Genomic DNA, 27702 nt, shown 5'->3' with positions numbered 1-27702 from the left:
ATGCATCGCGTACGACGTGTATTGCGTATACATTTTTATAAACATATTATACTGTTGATGATTACAATTCGTTATTGTCAGGTGTTAGACGGCGTCGCCGGCAAAAGCAGACGTGCCAAGGGTATCGACGTCGCCGCCGACGCCGCCGCCGCCGTCTCGGAGGTTGAAAATTTGTTGAATAACTTTAGCGCGCGCGCGCGCGCCTATTGTTCTATATTGTGTACGGCAAGGCGACGTGACGTCACGCGACCGACCGCGCTGATTACACGCGTTTGTTGTTGTTGTTATTGTTGTTGTTGTTGTTATATTATTGTTGTTGTTATTATTATTATTATAATCATGCACGGATGTGCAATCTTACAGCAATGGTAGTTAGGGGAGGGAGGAAGGTTTGGGAATCGTTAATAATATTGTCGTCTTTGTCGTTCGTTGTTGTTACAAATATTGTAAACTCCAATTGTTCTAATCATCGACGTCTGTTTTGTACTAAATAATAATAATTATATTATTGTAATAGTTATTTCACACTGCGGTTTGATGCGCTCGACAAGAGAACGATTATTACGATTTATTACGAATAATAAAGCGAAGAGTGTATAGTATAAATATGGGAAAAAATGCATAACATCAACAACACATGTGTTACGTCACGGTGAAATCTTACGCAAAAGACGGAGACGGACGATTACGTGGTGTAAACTACTATTACTACTTAATAATAATAATAATAATCATATCCCTCGTCGGGGGCCCCGCCGTCCTGACTCGAAACTTCCCCGACGGCGGCCTGTCGGACCTTGACAACGTCCGTCAATGAACCTGCTGCTGCAGCAAAGCAGCGCCTCTCACTTGCACGCGATATTATTATTATACGCACACGTTATTATTACTATTGTACCCGGATTGGTGTCCTTCAAATGTTACCACCGCTCTTCCTTCCACGTACGTCCACAGCGTTTAGGGCCGTGCCACACTATGCGTTTTGGCGGGTCCGGTCAAAACGCATCCGGTCGACCGGAACAACGAATCGCATAAGTTCTAATTGTAGATGTCACATTAGAGCGTTTTGTCGGGACCGGTGGATTCCTGCCGCTGACCGACCGCAACATGTTGCGGTCGGGCGGGAAACAAATCGGCAGGACGTGTCATCAAAACATATTGTTTTATATTGTGTATGCCACACTGTGCGTTTTGGCCGCTGCGTTTTTTTGATTATTTTAATTTTATATATTTTTAAAATATTTACATAAATATTTAAAAAAAAAAATGGTTTTTGATACCGATAAATTTATTTCGTGTATTCAAAGTAACCCATCTATTTGGGAAATGGGTACTAAAGAATACATGGATAAATTCATTAAAGAAAAAAGTTGGCTCAGTATTGGGGAAAGCATGTATCCAGATTGGACAGAAAAAACAGAACCTGAAAAAAAAATACAGGTAAGTAGAATATTATGTTATATATTTTTAAATTTTTACCATAGGTTATTTGCAATATAGTATTACAATATTATTAGTAATTATTTTTAATTTCTATTGAGTTTATAATTTTTTCGATCAAATAAAAAAAAATACTAAATATATTACAGTTTTAATTTATTATTACTAATTTACAAATAATAAAATAATAAGGATCTTTTTAAATAAACAGCTTATAATACTTTATACTGAAAATCTAGGGCACCAGGGCCCATAAAATAGTCAGCAAAGTAATCCCTCACTTCAATGCCTTCTGAACGAGTTCCTGTTCCACGAGCTTCTATGTCATCCAGGCTATGGGTTTCAGAATCTTCAAAATTAATTCCGTCTCTCTTACGAACAAAATTATGTAATATACAACACGCTTTGATGATAATGTCAGTAAATTCAGGTTCCACTTGTATGGGAGTATGCAACACACGCCATTTATTTGCAAGAACTCCGAAAGCACACTCAACTGTCCGCCTTGCTCTACTCAATCGATAATTAAATACACGTCGAGTATCAGTTAGGTTACGTCCTGGATATGGTCTTAATAAATTTGTATGTAGAGCGAAAGCTTCGTCCCCAATAAAAACAAATGGCTGTGGATTGTTATTTGTGTTTGGTAAAGGATTTGGTTCAGGAAGATTAAGTTTTTTAGCATATAACATTTTGCCGAATGGACATTCCTTAAATATATTGGAGTCCCCTTCTCGACCATAAGACCCGACATCGATTGTGATAAATTGTAAATTTGCATCGGCTACAGCCATGAGTACCACAGAAAAAAACTTTTTGTAATTGAAAAACAATGATCCAGAATTACTAGGATTTTTACATCGGATATGTTTGCCGTCAATAGCGCCTAAGCAATTTGGAAAGTTTGTTTTAACATTAAATACATTTGAAATCTCCAACCAGTCATTCGTGGTCGGCACAGGCATCTCTGTTGGCTGTAAAACTGTCCACAATGCTTGACACGTTTCTTTAACTATTATTCCGATCGTACTCCTTCCAACTCGGAAATCAAATTTCAAAGCAGCAAAATAGGTGCCAGTTGATAAATATCTTTAATGAAAAAAAAAAAAAAAATTACACATCGTTTAGGTTTTATAGTATAGGTAGGTAGGTAATAATTAACCTAACCTAGGTAAATACTGATATAAATGATAGATTCTGAGCGGAGCGAATAATGTATTCAATTTTCAATGATCTATTTATATTACATATTATTTTATTTGAGTCTGTATATACGATAAGTAGTCAAAAAATGCTTCGAGTAGGTACATTATGCAATATTTTCATCAAATGTCTAATATTATTAAGCATTTTATGTTATACATAATAATATTTTTAAAATATTTTGAAATTATTTACCTAAGCTATTTAATACGCATAAGAGACTATCGATTTTGATAAGTTGTTCTAAAATTATTGTTGTTAAAATTTATTACATAGCCACATAGGCGTAGGTATATTACAAGGTCATAAATTGTTATTGTTGTACCTAATTAAAAAGATAAGTTGAGCATAATTTTACAATAATTTTTTATAAGTGTCTAAAATTTGAATTTTGCCAAATTCTTGAACAATTGCAAATTATTTAGAAATATATTGTATATTACTTTTCATGTATACAGATAAACTAAAAAAAAAATAAAATAAAAGTTTTTGTAAAATCAATAAAATCATTGCTTCGATCAAAATAAAAAAACTAATAACATATCAACAATTTAAAATATGTTAGATAAATAATAAAACAATTGACATACCTATACCTTTATAGGTATTCAACACAACTTAAAATTCTTTTGTTAGGTATTTATTAAATTTAAATTAATAATAAATAAAGGTTTCATTAAGTATTTATTTTTGTTTGAATAAATTATAGTTAAAGAAATGAAAACTAAATGGCGGCATATTCGTGATCACTACTCAAAGTTCTTAAACCAGACGAAAAGTGGCGATAGCGCGAAAAAAAGAAAATATGTGTACGCAGAATCCCTCTCATTTTTGCAGCATACAATTGAAAAAAGAAGGTAACAATATATTGTTTAAATTTGATAGGTAGTTAAATACTTTTTTTAAAGAATAACAATTATTAAAAGTTATAATTATTATATAACATTAGATACAATAACAATACTTAATCATTTTTGGTTTAAATATTTTCGAAAACAAAAATTCTTCAATTTTAATATTAAAATAAAAGAAAATATATTCATCATTCCATTAGTGCTTGGATTTTCTTTAATAGTACCTTATCTGATAGGAAAGTGAATGTAGTTGGTACTTTGGGGGGTTAAAAGTAAAATTTTTCCAGTTTTTTTTCAAAAGTACCGTAAAAAACAAATGGAAAACTAAGGAAAAAACGGGAATTTTTACACAACATTGATTTTCGACAAAACCTATTTTGTTTCGATTTTTCAGTTTCTACACATCATACCGTTTTCAAAATATTTTAACTTATTTTAAACTGTTTAAACTAACATTTTCAGTTTCCAATTTTCTTAGTTTTTTTTTTTATAATTGTCAATTAAATTTTGTTTTGTGGGCCAAAAACTCTGAAATTTTAATACAAGGTTCCTGGTATATATTGATAGAATAGCAGTTGAAAAATATTGAAAATACATAAGCACGATTTTTTTGAAATCTTGACAACATTTATCAAAATCTCGAAAATTATAAATCATTATAATAAAAAAACTTTAAAATATTTTTATAACTAAAGGTTGAACATTTTAAAGATTTTCATAAATAATTTATACTGTAATCAAAAAATCTAAAAAAAATATATAAACACATCTCTTTTTTATAGACATTTTAATTTTGAATTTGGACAAAATTACATATCTAAACCAAGAATAACGATTTTAGTTATTTTGTTATAATTTAAAAATATTATTTTTTGATATATGAAACTTTTAGAGTATATTGTTATATTTTATATACACTCAATGGTATTTTAAAATATAATGTTTTGGGGATAAACGAATTTAACTAACTATAGTAAATACTAAAACTAATTACTTTATTCACAATATAAAATCACCAAAAATACACTTAGTAAGGTATGGACTGATTGACCGTCTTCGCTCAGAATCGTCTTTCTGATGAAATGATATTATATCATTAAATTCAAATTTAACACAATCCATTACAGTGACTAACTTGTAATCTATTGTACAGTAGAGCGACATCCACCTACCCGCCCTTTTTTTTAAATTTTTTTGTAACAAAAAAAAAATTTTTCTTTATATAGAACGACGGGTAATTTTACGGAAGATCCAGAAGAAAACGAAGAAGGGGACCTCAATGTTGAATCAGATGAACTTGAAGGGGATGAGGTGATTATGTCGACTTTAAATTACCCAAAACAGAATTATTCTAAAAACTCAACAAAGTCAAAAACAAGAAACCAAATGACGCCATTTCAAAGAGCACTTTTAAATTCGTTATCCGCTTCCGCTTCTGAAGAAGAAAATGTTAGTTCTGATCCAGATAAAGCTTTTTTATTCTCTTTATTACCTGATTATAAAAAATTAAATTGTGACCAAAAAATGGATTTTCGATTGCTAACATTACAGTTTTTTAAAAATATTTCGACACAAAACAAAGAAACTCAACCTACAGTTTTCCAATACAATCAAACTCCATCAAATTTACATCAAAGTACTCCACCCTCATTTCAAAATCAATCATTTTCATATTCACCATTTAATCTTGGTTACCCCGATAATCAACCTCTTGTCCCTCCAATTTCTCTATCACAGTACGAAACTAATTTCAATCCACATCCACCACATTCCGTAATTAATAATCCGTATACATCTTCTTCCTATCCAATGACTTCTGAGCAATCCGAACGCATTCAAAATAAAGAACACTTATAATATAAATAATATAATATTTGTATATTTTTAACATTCGCATTTTTAAAAAAAAATATTTTATTATTTCCTATCATATATCTAAGTCAGATATTTAAAAAGATGCTTCTTTAAAATAATTAAATTTGTATTTTATTTATTTATTATTATTTTTTGTTTTGTTTTATATCTAAGTTAGATATTAAAAAGGACACTCTTTAAAATTATATTTGTAAATTTATTTATTTATTTATTGTTATTTTATATCTAAGTCAGATATTTAAAAGGATACTCCTTTAATATAATTAAATTTTTATTGTTTATTATTATTATTTTTATTTGTTTATACAATATAAGTAATTTTTTATAACCATATATAAATAAAAATTATATTTGCAACAATTATTAGTCTTTTCTTTCATAATTTATGCAACTAAATTTATTATTGATGTTTAAAATTTAACTTACCTCAAAGTAATTGTGAGGCGTTCTTCGGCACATATAGGTTTACGAAATGTTGTGGTAGTTTTCGTTATGTGAGGCCGTACATTTTCTAATAGCTCATCAAAACTCGAGACTGACATTCGATAGTATTCAAAAAATTTTTCCGGGTAACGTCTTATATTCTCAAAAAAGTTTTTAAATTGTTCACTTTGTTCTCGATCATTATTCATTGGATGCACCCAGTACCTCCGTTCTACAGGTTCGTCTAACAAACCGAATGCCTCAGCTACAGCAACAACTTTAACCCTTTTCCGATTCATTCTCAAATATAACTTTTAAGCTATATTACCTATGATTAAATATAAATTAATGTATTTTAAAAGTTTAAAGCTTAAGAAATTAAAATATAATATAATATAATATAAATTACTTACTTGTAAAATAATATCAAAATAGTTATAATAATTGTTTTGATTTAAAATTAACCAGTGTCTGAATAATATCAATATTTCTCTAAGTATTCAATACTTATAGTTAAATCTTAAATGAGATGTTAAGTATCAAATGAATCATACGTCTGTCCTATACAAGCGTTTGAACCGTTGTGGTCCATAAAAATATGAAAAAAATGGCGGGAGAAGGCTATTTTGGCAGGAACAAAACCGCATAGTGTGGCATAGTGAATACCGTCCGGTCAAAACGCATCCGATTTACCCGGACCCGCCAAAACGCATAGTGTGGCTAGGCACTTATAATATTACGCTCCGCCGGACGGACGGACGGCCGCCCTTGTACAGACGTCCGGCAGTAATGATGACGATTACAATAATAATATAAAATACTTAGGAGGCGAACACGTGGTATGGGTGACGGTTGTATTTGCGTCGCAGTTGTTGACGAGCGAAAATCTTTCAGGATTAATAAAAAATAACTAAAAAAAAAAGTTAGGAAAGCTCACTCTGTGTGTGTAAATCCCTGATTTATAAATTTATTTTAAATACAACGAATAAACAATAAACTATACCTATCCCGTGTACAATTTTAAAATAATTCGATAACCTTTATATTTTTATATTTGCTAATGCGAATATAACTACGTTGAATACATCAATTTTAATTTTTGTTATATTTTAATACGGAATTGTATGAATTAGAACCGTTATAAAATCTATAAAAACAATCAAAATTATTTACTGGTATCTAACGGATAGACAAATCGACGGTCACAAATACACAATAAAATATAAGGTGTTTTAAACTTAAAATTTAAAAAGTTCAGAAATCTAAAACTGGGATAACGAGTTATAACTATACGCGTCATAGGCGAGCGATAGGCGTAGCCAATATGTTTTATAAATTATAATAATAAGTAATATCGTTTTTCATTTTTGGGGCAAACAACAATAAACAATAATATTGTTTCTGCTACAAGGTCGGCAGTAAAATATTTTATACACCTATACATATAACTTAATATTTCGTATGTATTATGCATGCATATTTTGCGATTTCTTATTTTATTCGAGAACGGCTCCGTCCTTCCTTCTTCGTCCTTAATTTCGACAAATTTAAAATAATAAATATTATGAATCGTTCCGGTAATCGGTATCATTTTTAGAATCAGCATGTAACCAGTTATACTGTTCCATTATACTTGTCACAATATGCAATGTCTAATGATTGAACCATATTAATATTATCATAGGAATATTACATAATATTTACAATATTAATACTAACGTCCCGTCAATCAAGCGACAATAAATATTATAATAAATGAATTTTAACTTCAGATTAAACAACGAATAACTGTTACCTGTTATACATTATTTGTGAACGAATTAAAAAATGTACATTAAAAGTTATTATATATTGCTAAGTATATAGACACGACATCTGTAAGGCTGTATGTATTTTAACTAGGAATTTTTATAATAATTTCGATTTTAATTACAAACAAGTTATTAGATCGTACCAATACCAAATGGAAAATGTATTTTGTACTAATATTAAGATTTATTTAAAAAAAATAAAGTATCACAGTTACAGAATACAGATATCAATAAACTAAAAAAAAACATAAATTTAATTTTCAAACTATTTTTCACTACAAATGGTTAATGAATACAAAAATGTAATAGTAAATAATCAGTATATGATGCAACGCAGAAGTTACTCTTCAATGACAATTTCCAAGTCACATAAAAAAAATATTTAAAGTATTAATCTAATCAATAATTGTTTGTTATTAATTGTATAACTAAACACTAGTCGTGGTTTCTTAACTTTCATAATTACACTCAGCTTTATAAATTGTTTATTTAATTTAAATGTATTTGATCAATTGTTTCAACATACTTAATGTTTTTATAATGTTATTAAAATTGTAAACATTAAACACGATTAAAATAAAAATATACATCAAAAATACTGTATATACAGCACAGTATTGTTATTTTTACAATATTTAGCAGTGAGAGTCCTCAATTTGTAGATCATCATTGTAATAATTATATACTGTTTATAAACAGTTTGCGTTTAATTGAATTCTTCGAGAAATTGTTTCAGACAAATCGAATTCGGTGGAATTTAAAAAAAAAAATTCGCTTAAACAATTATTTAAATATTTCATATTTTTACATGAATAATAATACGTTCAATAGCCAGACGGAAGACTACGAGCAGCGTATTTCAAAAACAGCTGTGACAGAGGGTGTGGCGGTGTAAAACGATCGAACTCGGTTAACAACAATACGCGTGGGTGGGTGTAAATGCGCGGTAGGGACGAAATCGAAAACTACGACGCAGTTTTTGGGAAAACTAATGCGACGAAATTTAATAGATACAACAATAATACTATATAATGGTAATCAGGTACGTTTTCGGAGAATAATAAATTTAATGGTGATGACTGATGACCTACGGGTACGCGATATATTATTCTGTTCGCATACATTATAGTGAAGGCGATTTGATTTGTGCAAGACGCCAAGACGTAGAAAACAGTAACAGCCGCCACCGCAGGAATACTACACGAGCGATAGCGATAATATCATTGCCGATGCGCGGGCGAGCAGGCAGTCGGAGAGAGATCGGCGAGGACCTTGGGGACCGACGGCATGGAATACACGAAGCGCACGTATGTGTACGGCTACGGCAGTTGGATTCGGCGTTGTGCGCGCGCAAGCGGTGGTGGTAACGGGCAAGATCGTCTGGGAATGCTGTCGGGACCGGTTTGTTTGTTTTTTATTTTCCTTTCCATTCCCCGGCGGCGGCGACGTCGTTGCACTCGCGAGCACCGCCACCCCGCACTGGATCGCCCACGACGCCGCCGGGCGGTGTGCTGACGGTGGAATGCACCTGTGCGCGTGCGTGCAACCGCCGCTGCACACGGGAGATTTTTTTTTGCGCCTGGCCCCGCCGCCGTCGCGTTTAATATAAAAAGAATTCGTTTTTTTTTTTTTTTTTATCCATTCCGTCGACTTTCCAACCGGTTATCGTCGCAAGATATTATTCAGTCGTCACCGCCGAGTCTCTGACGATAAGCCCGTACAAACGTAGAGCGTTTACGGTGAAGGGGGAAGCAAGAAGGAGGCATCAAAAGGGTTTGCGAGACGTCGTTTTGAACGACGACCGAGTTCGGTATTTTTATTTATTTTTTTACTTTTCATTTACTCGCCCCGAAAACACGGTCGGCATTGCGGCGGTTGCGTCACACTATACCGGATGTGACGAAGGCGCTCTGGCCGCTGAAGGTTCCGCACCGAATCGTTTTCACGTTCGCTTCGCGCGCCTGGACCGTCATGCGCAACGGTTCGTCACACGGGCCGTTCACGATTTCACCGTCATCGCGTCATCGTACAAAATGTAATAAAATACGGGTTTTTTCGTTCGTTTATTACCATAGCTCCAATATTGACCTAGACCCGCGCTGTTTTATGGGAAAATGCGGTCGGATTATAATATTATTATCGGTGGTTTTTTAAGTAACCATTGCCGCCAAAGGGAATCTAATCGTAATAATACTGCCACCCAACACTGAGGATAATGGTTAACGTTAGTAATACAGTTGTATATACATGGTCACACATTTCTAGTATAGGTTTGAGCAATTTTCAGGGTCAAATTATGACATCTAATATACCGTAATGATAATATGATAGGTTTAGACATATTATTTCGAATTATTTTTACTTAATATGTTTGATACATTTTTTAAATTGTTTATCGGTAAATCAGTAAACCAAGTATGTAGGAGACTTCATGAAATAGCGGACATTTCAGACTATATGGACTAAATACAAACAATGGTTATATTATGTTTTCACTCTGTGACTAAATATCAAAAAGTCGGACAATATAAAATTATATTAAAGAAAAAACTATAGATTTTGTTCTACAAATATTATAAAATCTAATTTTGTAAACAAATGTTAAAATGCTGGTTGAGGAGTACCTACATAAGATATGATACAGTAAAGCACTACTTCATTAATATTTAATACGTCAATTATCACAAGCAACGTCAAATATTACTACATTATAGAGTTATTATTTATTAATCGTATTAATGTATTATCTTATTATTATGTATAGTTTATTACGATTATATTTTATAAGAATATATTTACTACGTAGGTAGGTATTTAAATCATAATTATTTGATAATATCAAGCTTCAACGTCAAGGCACTTATCTTACAGGTTTAAGAAATTCAAGTGATCTATTAAATAAATTGTTGATTTGATATAAAAGCTATATTAAGTAACACAAAATAATTATAATACACATATATATGAATCTAATAGTGACAATGGGACTTGCCATTTCAAGTTAGATTTTGAGAGCCATATTAGTAATTAAAACTTGAAGACTGTTATAGAGATTAGAGATAATATGTGTTATAAGTTGAATGGATTTATCGCAAATTTGAATAATTTAATTCTTATCAGTATTAATTATTCAACTTCTCGATATCTGTAACAATAAACTTTTATACGATATTTTTGTAAGAGCTATAACACAATATTGCATTACAACAACAATACAACAATATCCATCACTACAAAAAACCATAAAGGCTTTCCACGAATCGTCGTGAAGTGTATAGTTCAAAATTTCAAATATATTGATATAAGCATATAACCAATACTATAACAATGTATAATAATATAGTAGGCATTAGTAGCGACATTTAATCAATTTCTATAATTAATATATTATTCAAAATAAAAGACAAAAACACATATGTCAGGCGTCAGCCCACATGGGTAAACAAAAAAGAGGGGAAAGCCTCCTTCGTGTTACTTTGAGGAGGACACTTCTGCATACCAATCAATGCACATAGGTATATTTGATCATATTTTATTTAATATAAGTACATATAAACATGTAATGCATTCAAGATTTAAATATTTAATACACGTATTAACAAACACACACACACACATATATATATATATATACCAATATCTTGAACTTATTGGGAACTCTAAATTTTTACTTTTGGAATTTATAAATTGTATATGTTATCCGTTAAAAATTAAATATAAAATCTATTTACTAATTTCAACCTATATATAATTTGTGACCTTCAATTTTCAATCCATTCATAATGTTTTTTATTTCGTTTTAAAAATTATAGTAGTTTGACATACAAACAACTAAATAATTTTTTATCACAATCTTAAAAAACAATAAGAGTTTAAATAATCAGGTGTTTTGTTGTATAACATTTGCAACTTGCAAGTCGAATCTGTTTACAAAAAGAACCTGCAATAACATTTTTCTATTTAGGAATACCGCCCGAATACATAATAATATGTTTGCACGAAATAAACTTTGCTTATTAATTAGTAATTACTATAGGTAAGTATATTAATATTATAGAAATTATATTGATTACCTAGCGATTACTCGTATTATACAATAAAATGTATATGATTCTCATAAAAATGTTATAGTCACTACTTTTATGGACATAATATAATATTATATAATTTATAAATATTTTATTAGAACTTTGATAATTTAAATTTTCAACTTGAAAGTTTAACGGATTTTAATACTCTGTGTATCATATAATATAAAATACATTAATACTTATGAAAAACCAACAAATTGTTGAAATAAATGCTTTATAATTTGTAAAATGTAGCACTTAAACATTGAAGTAAATATACTTATTTTCACAAGTATACAATGGCACAATACTATTTATTGCAGGTATTGACGTTACTTGGTAAGTACATAATAGTATTATAAATTGTAATGATACAATAATATTAATAATTGACAATATGCCAAACTAAGCATAAAATATCAATAAGATAAAATTATCAACCCGATACACGTACAACACACGGTCCATATACGTTATATTACCCACGGGGATATAAAACGTTAAATTTTATCGTAAATGTGTAAAATAAATCGTCTTCCGATGTCGATGTAGCCGATATGGAGCGATAACGGTATGGATTTGTATAAAACGTCGTTACGATGCGAAGAATACGCTATCGGTATGTGTATTGTTATCCAACTTTTCGTTTTAGCGCAATAACAGCCACTGAACCACACGGTCGGAGGGTGATTAGACGATAATATAGGTTCGTGAGGAGAGGGAAGCCTTTGCGCGCGAAACCGGTGACCACCGCGGCCGCCGAAAAGAGTGTTCTGCGCGGTGCCGCATACACGACAACGTGAAACCACGACGGACGGGAGGGTGACGGTGGCAAGGCAATTCGTAGAGCGCAGAATTTCCGGTCAAGAGTTTCTATTGTGCGTCCGCGGAACCATGACGACGGCGGCGACACGGTTCACGGACGGCCTCCAAAACATTCGGCCGCCTGCACGCATCGCTTGTGCCAACACGGTCCGATTATTTTAATATAATATAATATGATATGAAATCACTCCGCGCCGCGGCTTCTTCGGCTTCATCATCCGTCCTGTGTAACACAACTGTTGCCCCGTCGCGGTAGCGTCGTCACGGTAACGCCGCCGCCGCGGTCGTTCGATCATGAGACGACGAAGACGACGACCGCACACCACCGTTACTATATATACTATTTACAAGGCAGTATATACTATATAGTCACTTCCATCCCGTTCGGCTCGTCGACAAGTTCATTCGAGTGAACATTAATAATAATAATAATAATAAATCGATCGGTGATCGTGCGGCGGCGGGTTATCGCCATGGATACGGGATGCGCATGCGCCCGGCAACGAGTTAACCGATGCACGACACGCTCGCACACTGAAGTTATAATAGTACTACGTGTACGCGGAGGAGAGTGGCGAGCATCGATTGCGCGAACGAACGAGCGCCCAGCGGAGAAGGCAGCGGCGGCGGCCGCCGAGCCGCTTCGTGCGTCACCAGCCCTTGAACTCTATTCTTACGTTATGATGATAATATTATTATGGTCGTCGTCGCCGCCGCTCACGCCGTCGCGTCTACCCTCCTCCGACCTTCTAGAGAATCCCACACGCGCGCGGAGGAGGTTCCTTTTTTTTATTTGTTTATTTTTCTGTTAGTCACCTGCTCTCGCGCCGCCACTGAGTATATTATCACAGTATTGTCATAGCTGCTGTTCGCCACTACTGTTACAACTACTACTACAACAGTACTACAACTTACTATCATCGCTACTAATACAACAACCACTACCACAATTTCACGTCGTATACGGTTACCGACGTTTAATACCACCATGATAATAAAATACCGCTCAGTACCGTTGACGTGCGGTGGTGATAAGACAAACGCCGTTGGCGATGGTTGTAAGTTTTGGTACGCTGATAATGGCGTTACCAGTTTGATTTAAACCGCCTTAAAAATGGTTTTGCATCACCGTCGTGACGAAAAAAGTCTCTGTAACGATTCTTAATACGTTTCGAATTAAAAATATTACCTCCTCAACCCGCTATACAAGGTGGAAGAAAAACATCGGCAGAGTATTGACCTACCGACTTTTTACAGTCATCACACGACCAAAAAAAAAAAAACATAACAAAAAGACGTCCCAACGATATAATGACATAGTAAACACAGAACACCAGTGGAGCCGAACTCGATTTTTTCTTGAATGAAGTCAATTATTCAAACATAGACTTCCCTACTATACAGACCCTATTATATTAAATTAGACTTTTCAATTTTCAATAAGAGTAATAAGACAGTAAAAAATATTATCAAGGATATAATAACAATTACAGGGGAAAATTATAAGAATATATTTATTATAATCTAAAATCTATAAGTCTAAGATGTTTAAATTATAATTGCCAACAATTTAAAAGTAAATTTATTTAATTTAAGTTTAAAAATTATATATAAAATAACAATTAAATTATTTTCATAAAATGTGCAAGCTAATTAATAATATATTTTTTATACATCGCAATTAATGATCTTTCTACGTTAACTGCGGTATAAAGGATGTATATTTCACGAAAACCAAATAATTTTGGCAATAATATTCTACATTGATTATTGATATATTTATTATATTATTTATATATATATATAAATGTAAAATGATTTAACAATAATTCCGGTGTATATGTATATCGATAATTATTTTATCAGCCATGAGCCATCTATAATAATTAGACTGGTAAATTAAAGGCTAATTTAATACTCATATAAAAATTAATAAGTATATCGTGAGAATTGGTGCAAAACTGCGATATTATGGAAAAAAAATCTAAAATAGCACATTTGGAAAACATATATTCATAACAATGATTACCTACTTAAACGAAATGATAAGGAATACATTTATGTACGAGAATTGCCTTTTTATCACAGTTCCGAACCAAAAAAAATATTTTTTATAAAGTTCAAATCCTATACTAATTATAATAGAATACTATAGGTACAATACTAGGTACATTGTTAGTTATTATTATAATCTTTATGAATTATAGTAATAGTAAAAATAAAGTTTTCTTATGTTTTTCTGATGTTATAGCCTGTATGTACGGTACAAAATTGGGATCGACGGGATTTGCGCTGACGACTGTCTCTGCGACGAGAACGAAAATCGGGAAACGATAGTTGAAAATAACGATGCCTTGCGCACATGGTCGATAATATTCTATATAACGGTGTGCGTGAACAGTGAACAGCTGAAACTCCGTGTGAAACGTTTTGTTCGTTTTTGCGTGATTACCTTGCGTTGCGACGTGGCGCAGTGCCCGTTACATCATTCGAATTTGTGGTCGATCGATCCCGTTCGTGCACAAATGTACAACAATATATATATTACAATAGCATTGAAGTGTTGCGATCCACGACGAATAAATAATAATATCGTGGAAATTCGAAAAACTATGTATACAAAATATGGGTACTAGTGACTAGTGTACTACATAGTTGCACACAAATGCACATTATCATTATCGTTACTTTTCGAGTTCAATAATAACCATTATTAATATCGGAATGCGAGTCGTATTATTATTTACATTTACCATATACGCGGGTAATATTCATCGCGACTTCAGAGTCGTAACCGCAGTTATGACTTGTGTGGTATATACTTATATCCGTTTCTTTATACCGCCTGTCCGCAGACAACGTAATGATACGAGCAAACTGTGTACAATTATTTTTCAAATTGCGTTTAGAATCACTGATGTCTGATAAAAGTATATAAAACCTAACGAATAACCGTTTTTTTTTTTTATATAGAACCCATTTGCCGAAAACGATTACGTTTTACACTTACGTCTATGTACTCGAGCTCTATTATATCAAAATTCCCAACAATAATAAACTGCATTAAACGGATTTAAGATCCTGATTAGGATATCCTGTGACGTTGTAATTCTTATTTCTTAACTAAATAATATAATATATGTTACTGGTTATAGGTTATATTAGGCTAAGATAGGCCTTCGATATCATACTATTATAATATCAGTATATCACACTGTATATAGAGCGTAGTCGTGTAAAATGCCGAATTCAGAAGCTATATCGTGTCGTATCCAACAGTTGAGCTCTGCTCTCTAAAAAATGTCTCGGTAGATCACGCTTAATGAATGATACCATCGTCTTTTAGTTTAAAACGGGAGCATAAGAATAAAATAGAAGGTATTCAACACAATAACAAATAACTATAAACCCAATTTTTAATATATATATAGGTTTACCGTTAATGTATATTTTATACTTATATAATATAATATATTGAAAAAAAATTGCAGCTAGAGTACTCGGTGGCGTCACGAACATTTTCTTCGCAGGGGCAAACATTGAAGTTAACCATTCATAAAAAACCTGCCGATATACCTATAAATTAAATATTAAAAATGATACATTATAATGATACAAAAATATTGTTTTTACACAAAATTACGTACAAACCTAAAATTTGTTGGGGCAATTGCCCCAAAAAAATAAGCTCGTGATGCCACTGTAGGTACTTATCTAATGAGTATTAAATTTATAAGACATATATAAGTTATAAGTTATAATTGTTATAAGTTAATATTTTAAATTAAAATACATATTATGAGAGATTATAACAATGAAAATATAATAAAGCACATAATGCATGTAAAACGCCACACCAAACACGTATACATATTATTTAGTTAAATGTGTATGCCCGAGGAATTTAAACGAGGCGCTTGAATCATATAATATACCTTGCGGGGTAACAGCTGATTGTTAAAGCGAATCTACTTGAACCGTCGTTGTTACACGAGTACACGACCTACATCAATAATGTGAAATGTTCCGTAAATTATAATTTAAATACATATATTACCTACAATTATATTAAAGTTGTGTATGCGAATATTTATACACTCGTCGCTCGTATTTCGTAAACGTAAGACTAATGAATTTCGTTTTAGACACTATATAATTATTCGTGTTTGAAATTGTTTTGAATAATACTCGTAAAACAACATGAAACAGATTTTATTATAACAAAAAAAGTACACAAAATGATTTCTCATAACAAAATGACATCGATTATACATTTATATTTTTTATAGGTTTAGGGATACATAACACATTACAAAAACTAGTTGTAGGTACCTATAATTATTTTTATTAAATTTGAAAGTTCAATTAAAATTATATTTCAAATTTAACATTATAAGAGAATTACGCTTGTATTAAAACACTGGTGGAACCAATGATATCCTCTCCAGATTTTAATATTTGCAAACATTATAACACGTATGGATATTTATAAATAATAATGCTGTGTTTAAGTTTAACTGTTAGTATATAGAATAATGTACAATAAAAAATATGGTATCTGAAATTGTGGGAACTAATAAAACGTTAATATTCTTTTTATGCATCAAAATTATAAACATGTATATATCAATTATCAGTGTATATTACTATTTATAATAAACATAATATTCAGTAACACATTCATCCATGTTTAAATTTAAGAAAATTTGCTCAATAAAGTGAATTCCAGGGAGCTTATTAATAGTAAATTTACCTTTTAGGCAAAAATTAGCTTCTAAAATTTGAAATCTAATTCAAATCCGTTTATATTAAATTATTTATTATTATTAATTTATATTTATATTTATTTTTATTTTTTATTTATTACATTTTTTTTGTACTTCTACACAATCTCAATTAAAATATAATATAGCTTTATCTAATTTAAATATAATTTCGAAAAAGAGTTAAAAATGTATTTTTATATAATACTATACCTAAGTATGATTTAAATTTGATTATATTTTTAATTTAAAATCAATAATATAAACATTATATTGTACATCGATATCGAATGATTTATTATACAATAATACTAATATTATATAGACATGGGACCATGTACTCGATTTTATTATTATGTTATTTTGTTTTCGATTTTTAATGTTTATTAAACTAAATAAATGTATAATAAGTATGTTATAAGAGATGTGGTTTTATTTTCACTTTTTTTTAAATTTATTTGACATTTACAGTAGAAGAGACAATATAATATAGTATCTTAATTTTTAGTCTCTGCAGACTAAATAAATCGTGCTCAAACGCCAACACAGCCAATTACTATAGCGGAGTTGTACATAATATTATATTGCAATTTTTCCTTCTTCGTCATCTATACATGATTTCAAACCGGTTTTTTCATACTCGTCCAACCGTAGAATTTGCGATCATCTGACCTCTCAGAACCGGTCCTTTTCAGTCGCCTTCGCGAAAAGTATGCGTGAATATAATTAAATATGATTTTTAATGGTCTGGTAAAAAACAAAAAAACAAGGACGTTTCAAAAAAATATTTACACACACACACGCGCGAATTAAAATTAATGGAATATTATTGTTGGTATTTTTTTTTAATGTGAGTTGTGAATTAACATGTGGGCGCAACGCACGCAGACTGTTATTTTTAAACATTCCAGACGGTCAACTTACGAAAAATGTTAATAATAGTTTATAAATATATAATATAAATTATAATAGATTTGGGCTGTTTTTGATTTGTTTATAAGGTCTGGAGAACAGTCTTTATTCTGTTGTTTAGAATAGACGATTTCTAATGAAGTTTTAATGAAATTTGTTTTTACAAAAATTAATTTTTTTAGAACTTGTTTTAGTTCAAATATTTGTCAAAAAAAAAAATATATATATGTGTAAGTTGTGGTTTGGTTTAGAATATAATAAAAAAAACCATTTCCACTTCACTTTAAAGCTTAAAGTAATAACTATATTTAAGACGCATCCATCTGAGTCAAGTACAGATTAAGCGGACAAAAATAATAATTTATCACTGTTAGGTATATTTTATTTTATAGACAATAGACTATGTAATATATAGTGAATATTAATAAACGTTTTCTAATAATTATTTATTACCCTTTACTTTATATGAATCTAATCAAAGTCATATTAATAAATTTGTGATATTAATATTGGTATACTTAACAATTTTATTCATACATTCAAGTATACCTAAATTTGGAGATGAAAACGTATTAATGTATTATTATGTATTATAATATTCATTAATTATACTTATAGTTATAACTGATATTACATAACAAATTGGTATCTTAATAATGTATTAATGTAGGTTAGATAATGAATCATCTTTAAATGTCTCACAGAATTACATACTATAATATGCATATAAATTATACAATATATTCGCTCAGGCTCAGCATTTATAACTGTATATTAAACAATAATGAAATATGAATATTGAATGCAACACATGCATTTTATAAATATAACATAATATGTGTGTGTGTTATTATATCTAAGTTAACAACAACGGATGATGCTGAGATCTTGAGTTTATATAATGACTCAGTAATTTATAAAATAATAATAATAAGCCACGTAGCCATACTTTACACAATTTGCAATTTGTTTATCAGTTTATCATACATTATTTTATATTTTTATATAATATTTAAATTATTTTTACATATACTGTATCCTTATTAGTTATTCGGGATATGATTCATACGTATATTAAAGGATTAAAAGCTCAATTATACATAAATACATAATACATAGTTACTAATTCACATTATTTTTAAGTACAAATCATACATTTTAACTCTAAGTTAAGTAGCAATTTGAATTATGTATGTGAAAATATATTTAATACATATCCGATTCTAAGATTAAAATTATTTTTTTTCATTAATTAGTATATAAAGTTGTAAGTTCATATTTTACAAGTTAAAAATTATATATTGGCTGAAGCATTATTTTAAAATTAATAGTAAAATGATTTATTTTTTTTATAAATAGTGAATTTTGGATTACTAGAAGTAAAAAATAAAAATACATCAACTAAACAAATCTTGTTCATACACCATCTAGTGATAAAATGCAATATTTATTCTATAGAGGATTAAAATGAATGGTGAAAATTGGCCAAAATTTAACGGCACTGGAAATAATTTCTACATCATTGATAAATCTGATATTAAATGAAAAATAATAGTGGAGAAAAGTTCTTTATTTGGTATTTTTTATTTTAAATAAAATAGTTACTAAATTTCAGGATTATTTAATATTTGGTACTTTGGAAAAACTGAAAAAGTGATTTATTCAAATTTTGACACTAAATTACATAATATATTGGCGTAAAATACAGCTGCAAGCCTGTAAAAGTTTATTTTTCAATATGAATATGACAAAAATATAGGCGAACCTATTGTATAGTGCTGCTACCGCCTATACCTGCTTGAATTTCATTAAACTAATATGTAGGTATAGTAATAAATAATTGATAAAACCTAGCTGATATCAATAAAATATCTAATAATAAACAAGAACAAAAATCATAAAAGAAAAGTAGGTCAGCGCATTCGGTGGTGGATGTTTGTCCATCGTCCCTTCGGTCCTCGGACAGGATAGTGTAATTTTACTGTACGTATTCGATTTGAATGTAATGATTGCATTCGATAAAAAACGATTCTGAGCGGACAAGGGGATCTTTTTATTTAATTTTATTCGTTTCTATGGTGATAAACAAAGCCGTAATTAATCGTCCGTAATTATTTAATATTATAAAATCGTAATATCGTACGTTTTTTCTCCTTTAACCGCTATTATTTCGAGTACCGTTTCAAAAATCCAAAAATTACCTCTCTAAAGTACCAGCTCAAGAACATTACCTTTCAGAAAATATGCTACATTTGTACTTTTGAGCAAGTTTAGGGGGAGAAAAAGTATTTACAGAATAAAAAAGAAATAAACATCATTGTAAAACCAATATATTCCTCGCTCCGCTCAGAATTTAAAAAATGATGGTAGTGGATACAGTATCTAGGTATTCCAGTAGTCCATTGTAAAAAAGAAGATAATTTGAAAATATTTTTTATATTTGTTTTAACGGAATATACGAACTATTGGCTCAGTAACATGTTTACTATACCTTACAGGGACTATTAACCGTATTTAACATAAAAATACATATTTTATTTTACTATCTATTATGTCTAATTTAGAAAATTGTAAAATCATAATTGTGCGTATATTATTTTATGTGCTCATTAGAAATTCAAAATATACCAACAATTATTTAAATTTCACTTATAAATTATAATCGTCAATCGAAACTTAAAAGAATATACCTACAATCTTATAAGATTTTGTAGTAGTTCTTAATTCGTTCAGTTACTAACTGAAAAATACGTATTGTAAAATTAATTCTCTACTTCACACCACAAAATTTTATACAATAATAAAAGGTTGTTTTAATTTTATAATATAAAATCGTTAATTAGACATTAGTATAGTAATCTGAATCTAAACTTACATCTCATCAATGTATCCAGACCAAAGCCAATAAAACAAATTAATAAATATTTAAGTGATATGTTTGCATTTCATTTACTGTTGTTTACATTATATAATATAATGATGATACAGTAAATTGTATTATTTTTATTATTCATTATTTATAAATGGTGTTTTCAACAAGTTAAATTGATTCTAATAACAAATATAGTAATTACCTACATAATTATTTTGAAAATTATAATCCCATCTCTGTAGTCTGTAGTCTGTGTATGCATAATTAATGTATTTACACTATTTACAAGACGGGGAATTAGTTATATATACATTTTTGAAATAATAGTAGGATTGTAGGATTATTAAAATTATGATTAAGTCTAAAAATAAAAAATTAAATTTTGTGTTATATTTATATAATTATTATAATATTTATTTATACCATATTACATAAACTCAACATTTAATAACATCTTTCGGTAAATTCGTAAAAAAAGTAAATTAAATTTATTTTAAAAATAATAAATATCTTAAAGTAAATCAAAACCACCATGGCATATTATTGTAAAATTTATAATACTTTAACTTATACACAAAAAAACATTTCTTTGTAAAATAAATACATTCATCACTCGTTTAAAATCAAAAATAATATTTTATTTTATTTAGTAAATATAAAATTTATTAAACTTCACTGTGCCTCTTTAGCTCAGTGGTAGAGCACTGGTCTCGTAAACCAGGGGTCGTGAGTTCAAACCTCACAGGAGGCATGCAGTTTTTTTATACTCAATTAACCAATTCAAAACATACATTTAATTAATAAACTTTTCCATAAAAAAAGAGAACAAAACTAATAATTTAATTGTTTTTTACTTTTATTACTTTATTTTAACATTTGATATATTATGCAGTCATGAGTTAATTAGAGAAAGTATTATCTATTTTTCTTGATATTTATATGGATTTAAAAATTCTTTGGAGATATTATTCGGTCATAACTTATAAAATAATAATACTTAATTTTTTAAGATATTTTTGGGTCATCAATCCAAATTTATAGTATTTTTATTCTTTTTAATTCGTAAATAAGTAGATTGAACTAATTTTTACTTTAAACATTAAAGCAAGATATGTAATAATTAATAAATTATGTGATAGTGATAAGATTTGTGATATAAATAGTCTATATACGTCATATTAAATTATAGTTTTAAATATTTTATATTGTGTAATGTGAGTACTATGTACAAAATAATCGTATACCTAAGTAGAAGTCATACGTTTCAAATTCATACGGGCATACGGCTAATATTTCCTGAATCATCAGAATCATTCGAAGAAAAATGATCTATTTTGGTCATATACAATTTCAAAAATTATAAACTTTAAACACATAATATACTTTTTAGTTGTTGCAAGATTGCAATAACATCTATCAACTATGAGTTAGAGCAAATTGTTTGCTTTTAAATGTAATTACGATAAATTATAATACATTACATATTAATATGTAATTGAACAAAAAATTACAAGTTTATTAAGTTAATAGTTAAACTCTACCTGATGTCACATACAAATTTCAGAATATTAAGATGCTACAATAGGTAGTAAAATAGAAGCCTTCGTTAGTTCGTTATCAAGTAATAAAATATGTATAGTATAGGTAAATAATAATATATGAACAAAATAAATTGGTTTTGATTTTTAACACTATTTTTATACATATTGCATAAATAATAACAATTTTAAGTGGGTATTGTGGTTAATGGAAACTAAGGACATTTTTTTTTGTTTTACAATATTTACATCATTTTTAAAATATTAAATATAATATTTGGTTGCGCTTAAATAAATTCGTTTCCTCCACAATTCGCAACACGCCTCTTTAGCTCAGTGGTAGAGCACTGGTCTCGTAAACCAGGGGTCGTGAGTTCAAACCTCACAGGAGGCAAGCAATTTTTTTTCATTTTTCAACTAGTTTTTTTTAAATTTTCCGATACATTATAAAAAAAATGTGATAAAAATACAATTAATTAAAATACTTTATAAAATGCCTAGTTGTAAACAACATTAATTTATTAAATTGATAATCTTTTATAAATCTATTAGTATTAGGTTTATTTTATGCCCAAACCTCTAAAATATTATTTATTACATCATAATTTTTATCATAGTTTTTTTTTGTTATTTTCAAGACTACTCAAATATACTATAAATACAATTTGTGTGTGAATGTATTTTGTCTAAGTTGCAATAGGTTTAACTATGTTAATAATAATATGCTCTTTTATACTAACATTATATAATGGTAAAACACGCTATAGCCACGTATACTGTACTACACATTTCTGGATCTCTGATACCCTAATTTCTTGTTCTTTATGTGTATGACGTAAATCCTTTCCACATTATATATTACACCTGAAAACTTGTAAGTAGTAGAGCTTAATTTTTGGAATTTGGAAGTTTCTAGGGGCTCAGAGTTAAATTACCGAAAATCAAAATTAACTTTCTATAATAGCCCCCCCTCAAAAAAAAAATGTATTAATTACACAGGACGACTAACTTATAAATTAAGCTCTACAACTTACAACTTGTCAGATATTATTTATACAAATGGGGAAGAGAGCTAACTTCACACATGTACGTATTGTTTTGATAAATGATGGTGGTGAATGGTAGTTCAGTATACGTACTACACTACTACATGTATAAAACAGTTGATTGATAATTTTTAAGCACGTATTATCATTTTAATACGACTTATTAATTACTCAATAAAAAAACCATTTATTTATTAACATTGCTGTGTAAAATATTCACACAAGTTGTACAATTAGTAGTTATTTGATTAATTAATTAAATATACTTTACTTCCTGAACGTATTTATTATTTAGGTCTAATACCTAAATCATTTTGATTTTAAATGATGTGATTACAAAAAAAGTACTTATATAAAATTAATTAATTATAGTAAAGATATTTTAGGTTGTTGTTTGCCATTTCAATTATTTTTTTTATTCAAACTTTGTAAATACAATTACCTAGAAATTATATTAAAAATTAACTTTTTATAATCTATTAATATATTTTTAATTAAATAATTATTGAAATTTGGAATATAAACTATTTTACATTTTATTACTAATTAATGGTTAACTATAAATTAAAAGTACAGTAAAATAGTAATAGAAAAGTGTACCTTTGATTGAGTATGTAAAAAAAGGTTCTGCGAATAGGTATTTTCTATGTTTCTATGTATGTATTGATTATGAATGCGGTTCTAGAATTGTTTAGATCAATAACTATTTATAATAGGTACCTCCAATATATTTTATAGATCTAATCGCTATTGTACATAAGATGTATAAAATCAGAATCGAAAGTATCAAATGTTATAAAATTAATACATACACGATAATATACGTCAATACACCATAAGATATATTTTAATACATTTATTATGTATGTATCGTGTGTGTATATTGTGCACGATATACGTATTGTACGTGTATTTTCTAGACTACTTCAATGGAATTCAGGTTAGGCGAGTTTTTTTGTATGCAAAACACATTTACGGATCACCCATGCCAAGGTTGGTTGGTTTCTTTGCGTTATCTCGTTTGTTTGCACAACGTGTTGTTATTTTTTATTTATCAGAACGTTAACTGCATTTCAAACTCTGACACTCGGGAATGACTCCACAATTCAAAATGTTTTCCAAATAACTAACAAGTAAACAGTAATGTCACTTTAGAATTCCATTACTTTATTATAACGTATTTATAATTTATGCTATTAAAAATTGTTATTTAATAGGGGGGGGAGACTGTTCATCACAATTCGTAACAATTATGACGGCGATAAGTCTATGTCTAAGCGGTAGTGAATATGCGTAAAAAATGACATAAGTACACACGATGTGCTGTTTTTCTCATCCAAAGACCTTGGACTATTACTACCTGTTAATGAATATTTAGGTTGTAATGCGATTGTAAAATTGGGATAGAAAATGGAGTAGAGAGCTGATAGAGTGGGAGAATAAAACTCTCGAGTGTAGAGGCGCACACCAAAACAACGAAAGGAAATACGAAATTGCGTAATACATTGTTATTTGTATACATATATTGTCTTGGATCAATCTTTGTTTAAAAATAGACACAGCTAAACCGAGTTTCAAGTCACATACATGTCGTGCAAACTGACAGTCGTAAAATGTATATAATACTATATATAGACCAAAATATAGGCACTATTTTTTTATTTTCAGTGCCTAGGGTTGACTAAATTATCATGATGAAATCGAAAAAATATAATTTTTATGTATTATTACTTCATGTTCATGTAGCTACCTAATAAGTTTTTGTGGAGGCTGCTAAACAATTATTTTGAGCAGCTTATAGCTCTTACAACCCTCCAATTTACATATATATGATTGAATGTAGTTATACCTAATTGTCTGTCAATGATATCCAAGATTTTCAGAATGACAAGAAAATGAGTTTTATTTAGTTGGATGTGTAAAAATTACCATATTAATAATTAAAATTTTATTAGCAAAGCAAAAGCGATTTTTAATTAAAAAAAAAAAGCTTATTTAATTTTATTAATCAAAAATCACTACAAGTTTATAAAATATATGTATACCTAAAGACACCTATAGTTTATTCGTATACAGAATACAGATGATTACGATTCTGTAAAATATATTGTTAAAATACTTTTTAAAGTTAAGACAATGAATGTAAAATTGTAAAAAATTAATACGGTGCATTAAATTATAGGTAAATGTGTATCATATATTCATGTTATCAAAAATTAATTACTAAAAGATTTTATAAATAATTATATACATGATCTATTCAGTAGGTTGGTTTCTTTAATTTTGTTTTGTGAAATAGTAACAAAGAAGCATAATGTTATGTTGTAAGCCATTGAACTAGATGAAGAAAGCCTTTGGATACAAAGGACCCTTCCTTCACACTCATTCTATTGAAGAAAATATGGTTGAACCCCTCTTAAATGTTCTATGGCACGAGCACTATCTTGCATCATACCCCTGATCATACCTATCTAAGGCAGCTGATCAAAAAGGTGCACACAACTATAAAAAAAATACTCTTAACAATAAGTCCAAAGACATCTGCAGTTTCAGTTGCTCGTGTTTGTTAGTAAAAGAACACCGGTTTCCTCGCATACGAACCCAACCTACCTGGCTACCTATATGTATATACTTTTAAAAATATATGCGCCCTACCATTAACACGAATGAACAACTATTTTTCAACTAAAAATAAAATCGTACCTTATTAAGTAATAAGTGATATAACTTATAACGTAAAATTATTATTATAAAAATAAAAAATAATATATTTACATAATTTAAAAAACTCTACACACTTTTGTGTACTTATTACTTAACACAATAATTATTGTATTTGTTTGGTTTAGAAAATAATGTATAGGTGAGGACAGTGAGGTACACGAGACATTGCAGAAATATCTATATTTTTTTATTCATACTAACGTCAAACTATATTTTTATATAATATATAGTAAACGCTATGCTTATAAGACTTACTTTGAGACCAGTACAAAATGAGTCATATAAGTTATAACCGAATGAATTTTATAGAGGCCAGAGGGAGTGATATAAAAAACATAATTTTAAATTATTAATGAATTTTATTTTATTACATATCTTGCTTTTACTTTAATCTATACCTTAATATATATTACATATTACTTATTACTACACACATTATAAAACATGAATTGAAACGAGTAATAACCAAAAAAAAATATGTAACTTTTCAAAATCAATTTATTACTAAATTTTAACCAAAAATGTTTATTTTTCCCATTTTTTTTTTTTACGAAATTTGATTTGAATTGTAACCAAATTTCAAGACGATTCCAGACGATTTTGAGTCTAATAAGCGACTGAATCTTGTATCCGTGATTACTGATTCTTATATAAGCGGCATCCACTATATGTGGTTTTATCTATATGTTTGATTATATTTATTGCTAGTATATAATATTAATAATATTATATATTGACTATTGACATATGTATTTGTCACTTTTTTCCATATTTTTAAAGATTTTTATGAGTATATTTCAATATGTATTAGGTAATAATTTTAACCACAGTACGTCATATTATATTAGTGTTATAAAATTTATAAAGTCCAAAAACTGTTGCCTATTCATATTAGCCATGCAGTAATTTCAGCTGTATATAATATATACAAGCGTATTTAGTAAAACCGTTTTAACATGTAAATATCGTAAGTATAAGTCATTACTCATATTCAAATAAATTACAATTTTCGATATTATATAATACATATTTAAAAATGTATAATAATATAAATATTTGTTTATACCTATTGTTTAAATATTATAAGCCAATGGCCATGGGACACCAGTCCTGACCACGTTAAAAAACTATATATTATATACTCGAAAGAAGTAAGAATACTGCGTGTATCATATCATGGTACTTATAACTGACTAACGTATAGTAATACTAAATAGTTTTAAGTTTAGATATACTTAAAAAAATATTACTATGACATAGCTATATATGATCAGCTAATATACTATCTTCTCAAATAACTTTTATAAGATATAACATTTTTATGGTCATTTACATATTATAATAAT

General features: G+C 29.1%; 3 protein-coding genes and 2 non-coding genes across 8 annotated transcripts in view; 3 read left to right on the top strand and 2 right to left on the bottom strand.

The window, feature by feature from the left end:
* The window catches only part of LOC114125811 (uncharacterized), an 85674-nt gene that overhangs the window by 49505 nt on the left and 8467 nt on the right, over nucleotides 1-27702 (bottom strand). The window lies entirely within an intron of this gene.
* LOC126549760 (uncharacterized) lies at nucleotides 1030-5420 on the top strand. Its single transcript, XM_050200087.1, has 3 exons — nucleotides 1030-1440; nucleotides 3353-3500; nucleotides 4724-5420. Exons 2-3 carry the CDS (start codon nucleotides 3361-3363, stop codon nucleotides 5352-5354), a joined length of 771 nt encoding a protein of 256 aa, XP_050056044.1. The 5' UTR covers nucleotides 1030-1440; nucleotides 3353-3360; the 3' UTR covers nucleotides 5355-5420.
* On the bottom strand, nucleotides 1446-7535 carry LOC126549759 (uncharacterized). The gene is made up of 3 exons (XM_050200086.1): nucleotides 6209-7535; nucleotides 5799-6123; nucleotides 1446-2529 (listed from the first exon to the last, which is right to left on the bottom strand). The coding sequence occupies exons 2-3, from the start codon at nucleotides 6092-6094 to the stop codon at nucleotides 1653-1655; spliced, it is 1173 nt and encodes a 390-aa protein (XP_050056043.1). The 5' UTR covers nucleotides 6095-6123; nucleotides 6209-7535; the 3' UTR covers nucleotides 1446-1652.
* Trnat-cgu (transfer RNA threonine (anticodon CGU)) lies at nucleotides 21728-21799 on the top strand. The gene has a single exon. It is a non-coding gene; the product is annotated as a tRNA-Thr (tRNA).
* On the top strand, nucleotides 22909-22980 carry Trnat-cgu (transfer RNA threonine (anticodon CGU)). Its single transcript has one exon. It is a non-coding gene; the product is annotated as a tRNA-Thr (tRNA).

Source organism: Aphis gossypii, chromosome 2 (assembly GCF_020184175.1).
Source record: "Aphis gossypii isolate Hap1 chromosome 2, ASM2018417v2, whole genome shotgun sequence".
Lineage (NCBI taxonomy): Eukaryota > Metazoa > Arthropoda > Insecta > Hemiptera > Aphididae > Aphis > Aphis gossypii.
This window is presented reverse-complemented; position numbering and strand designations above follow the sequence as displayed.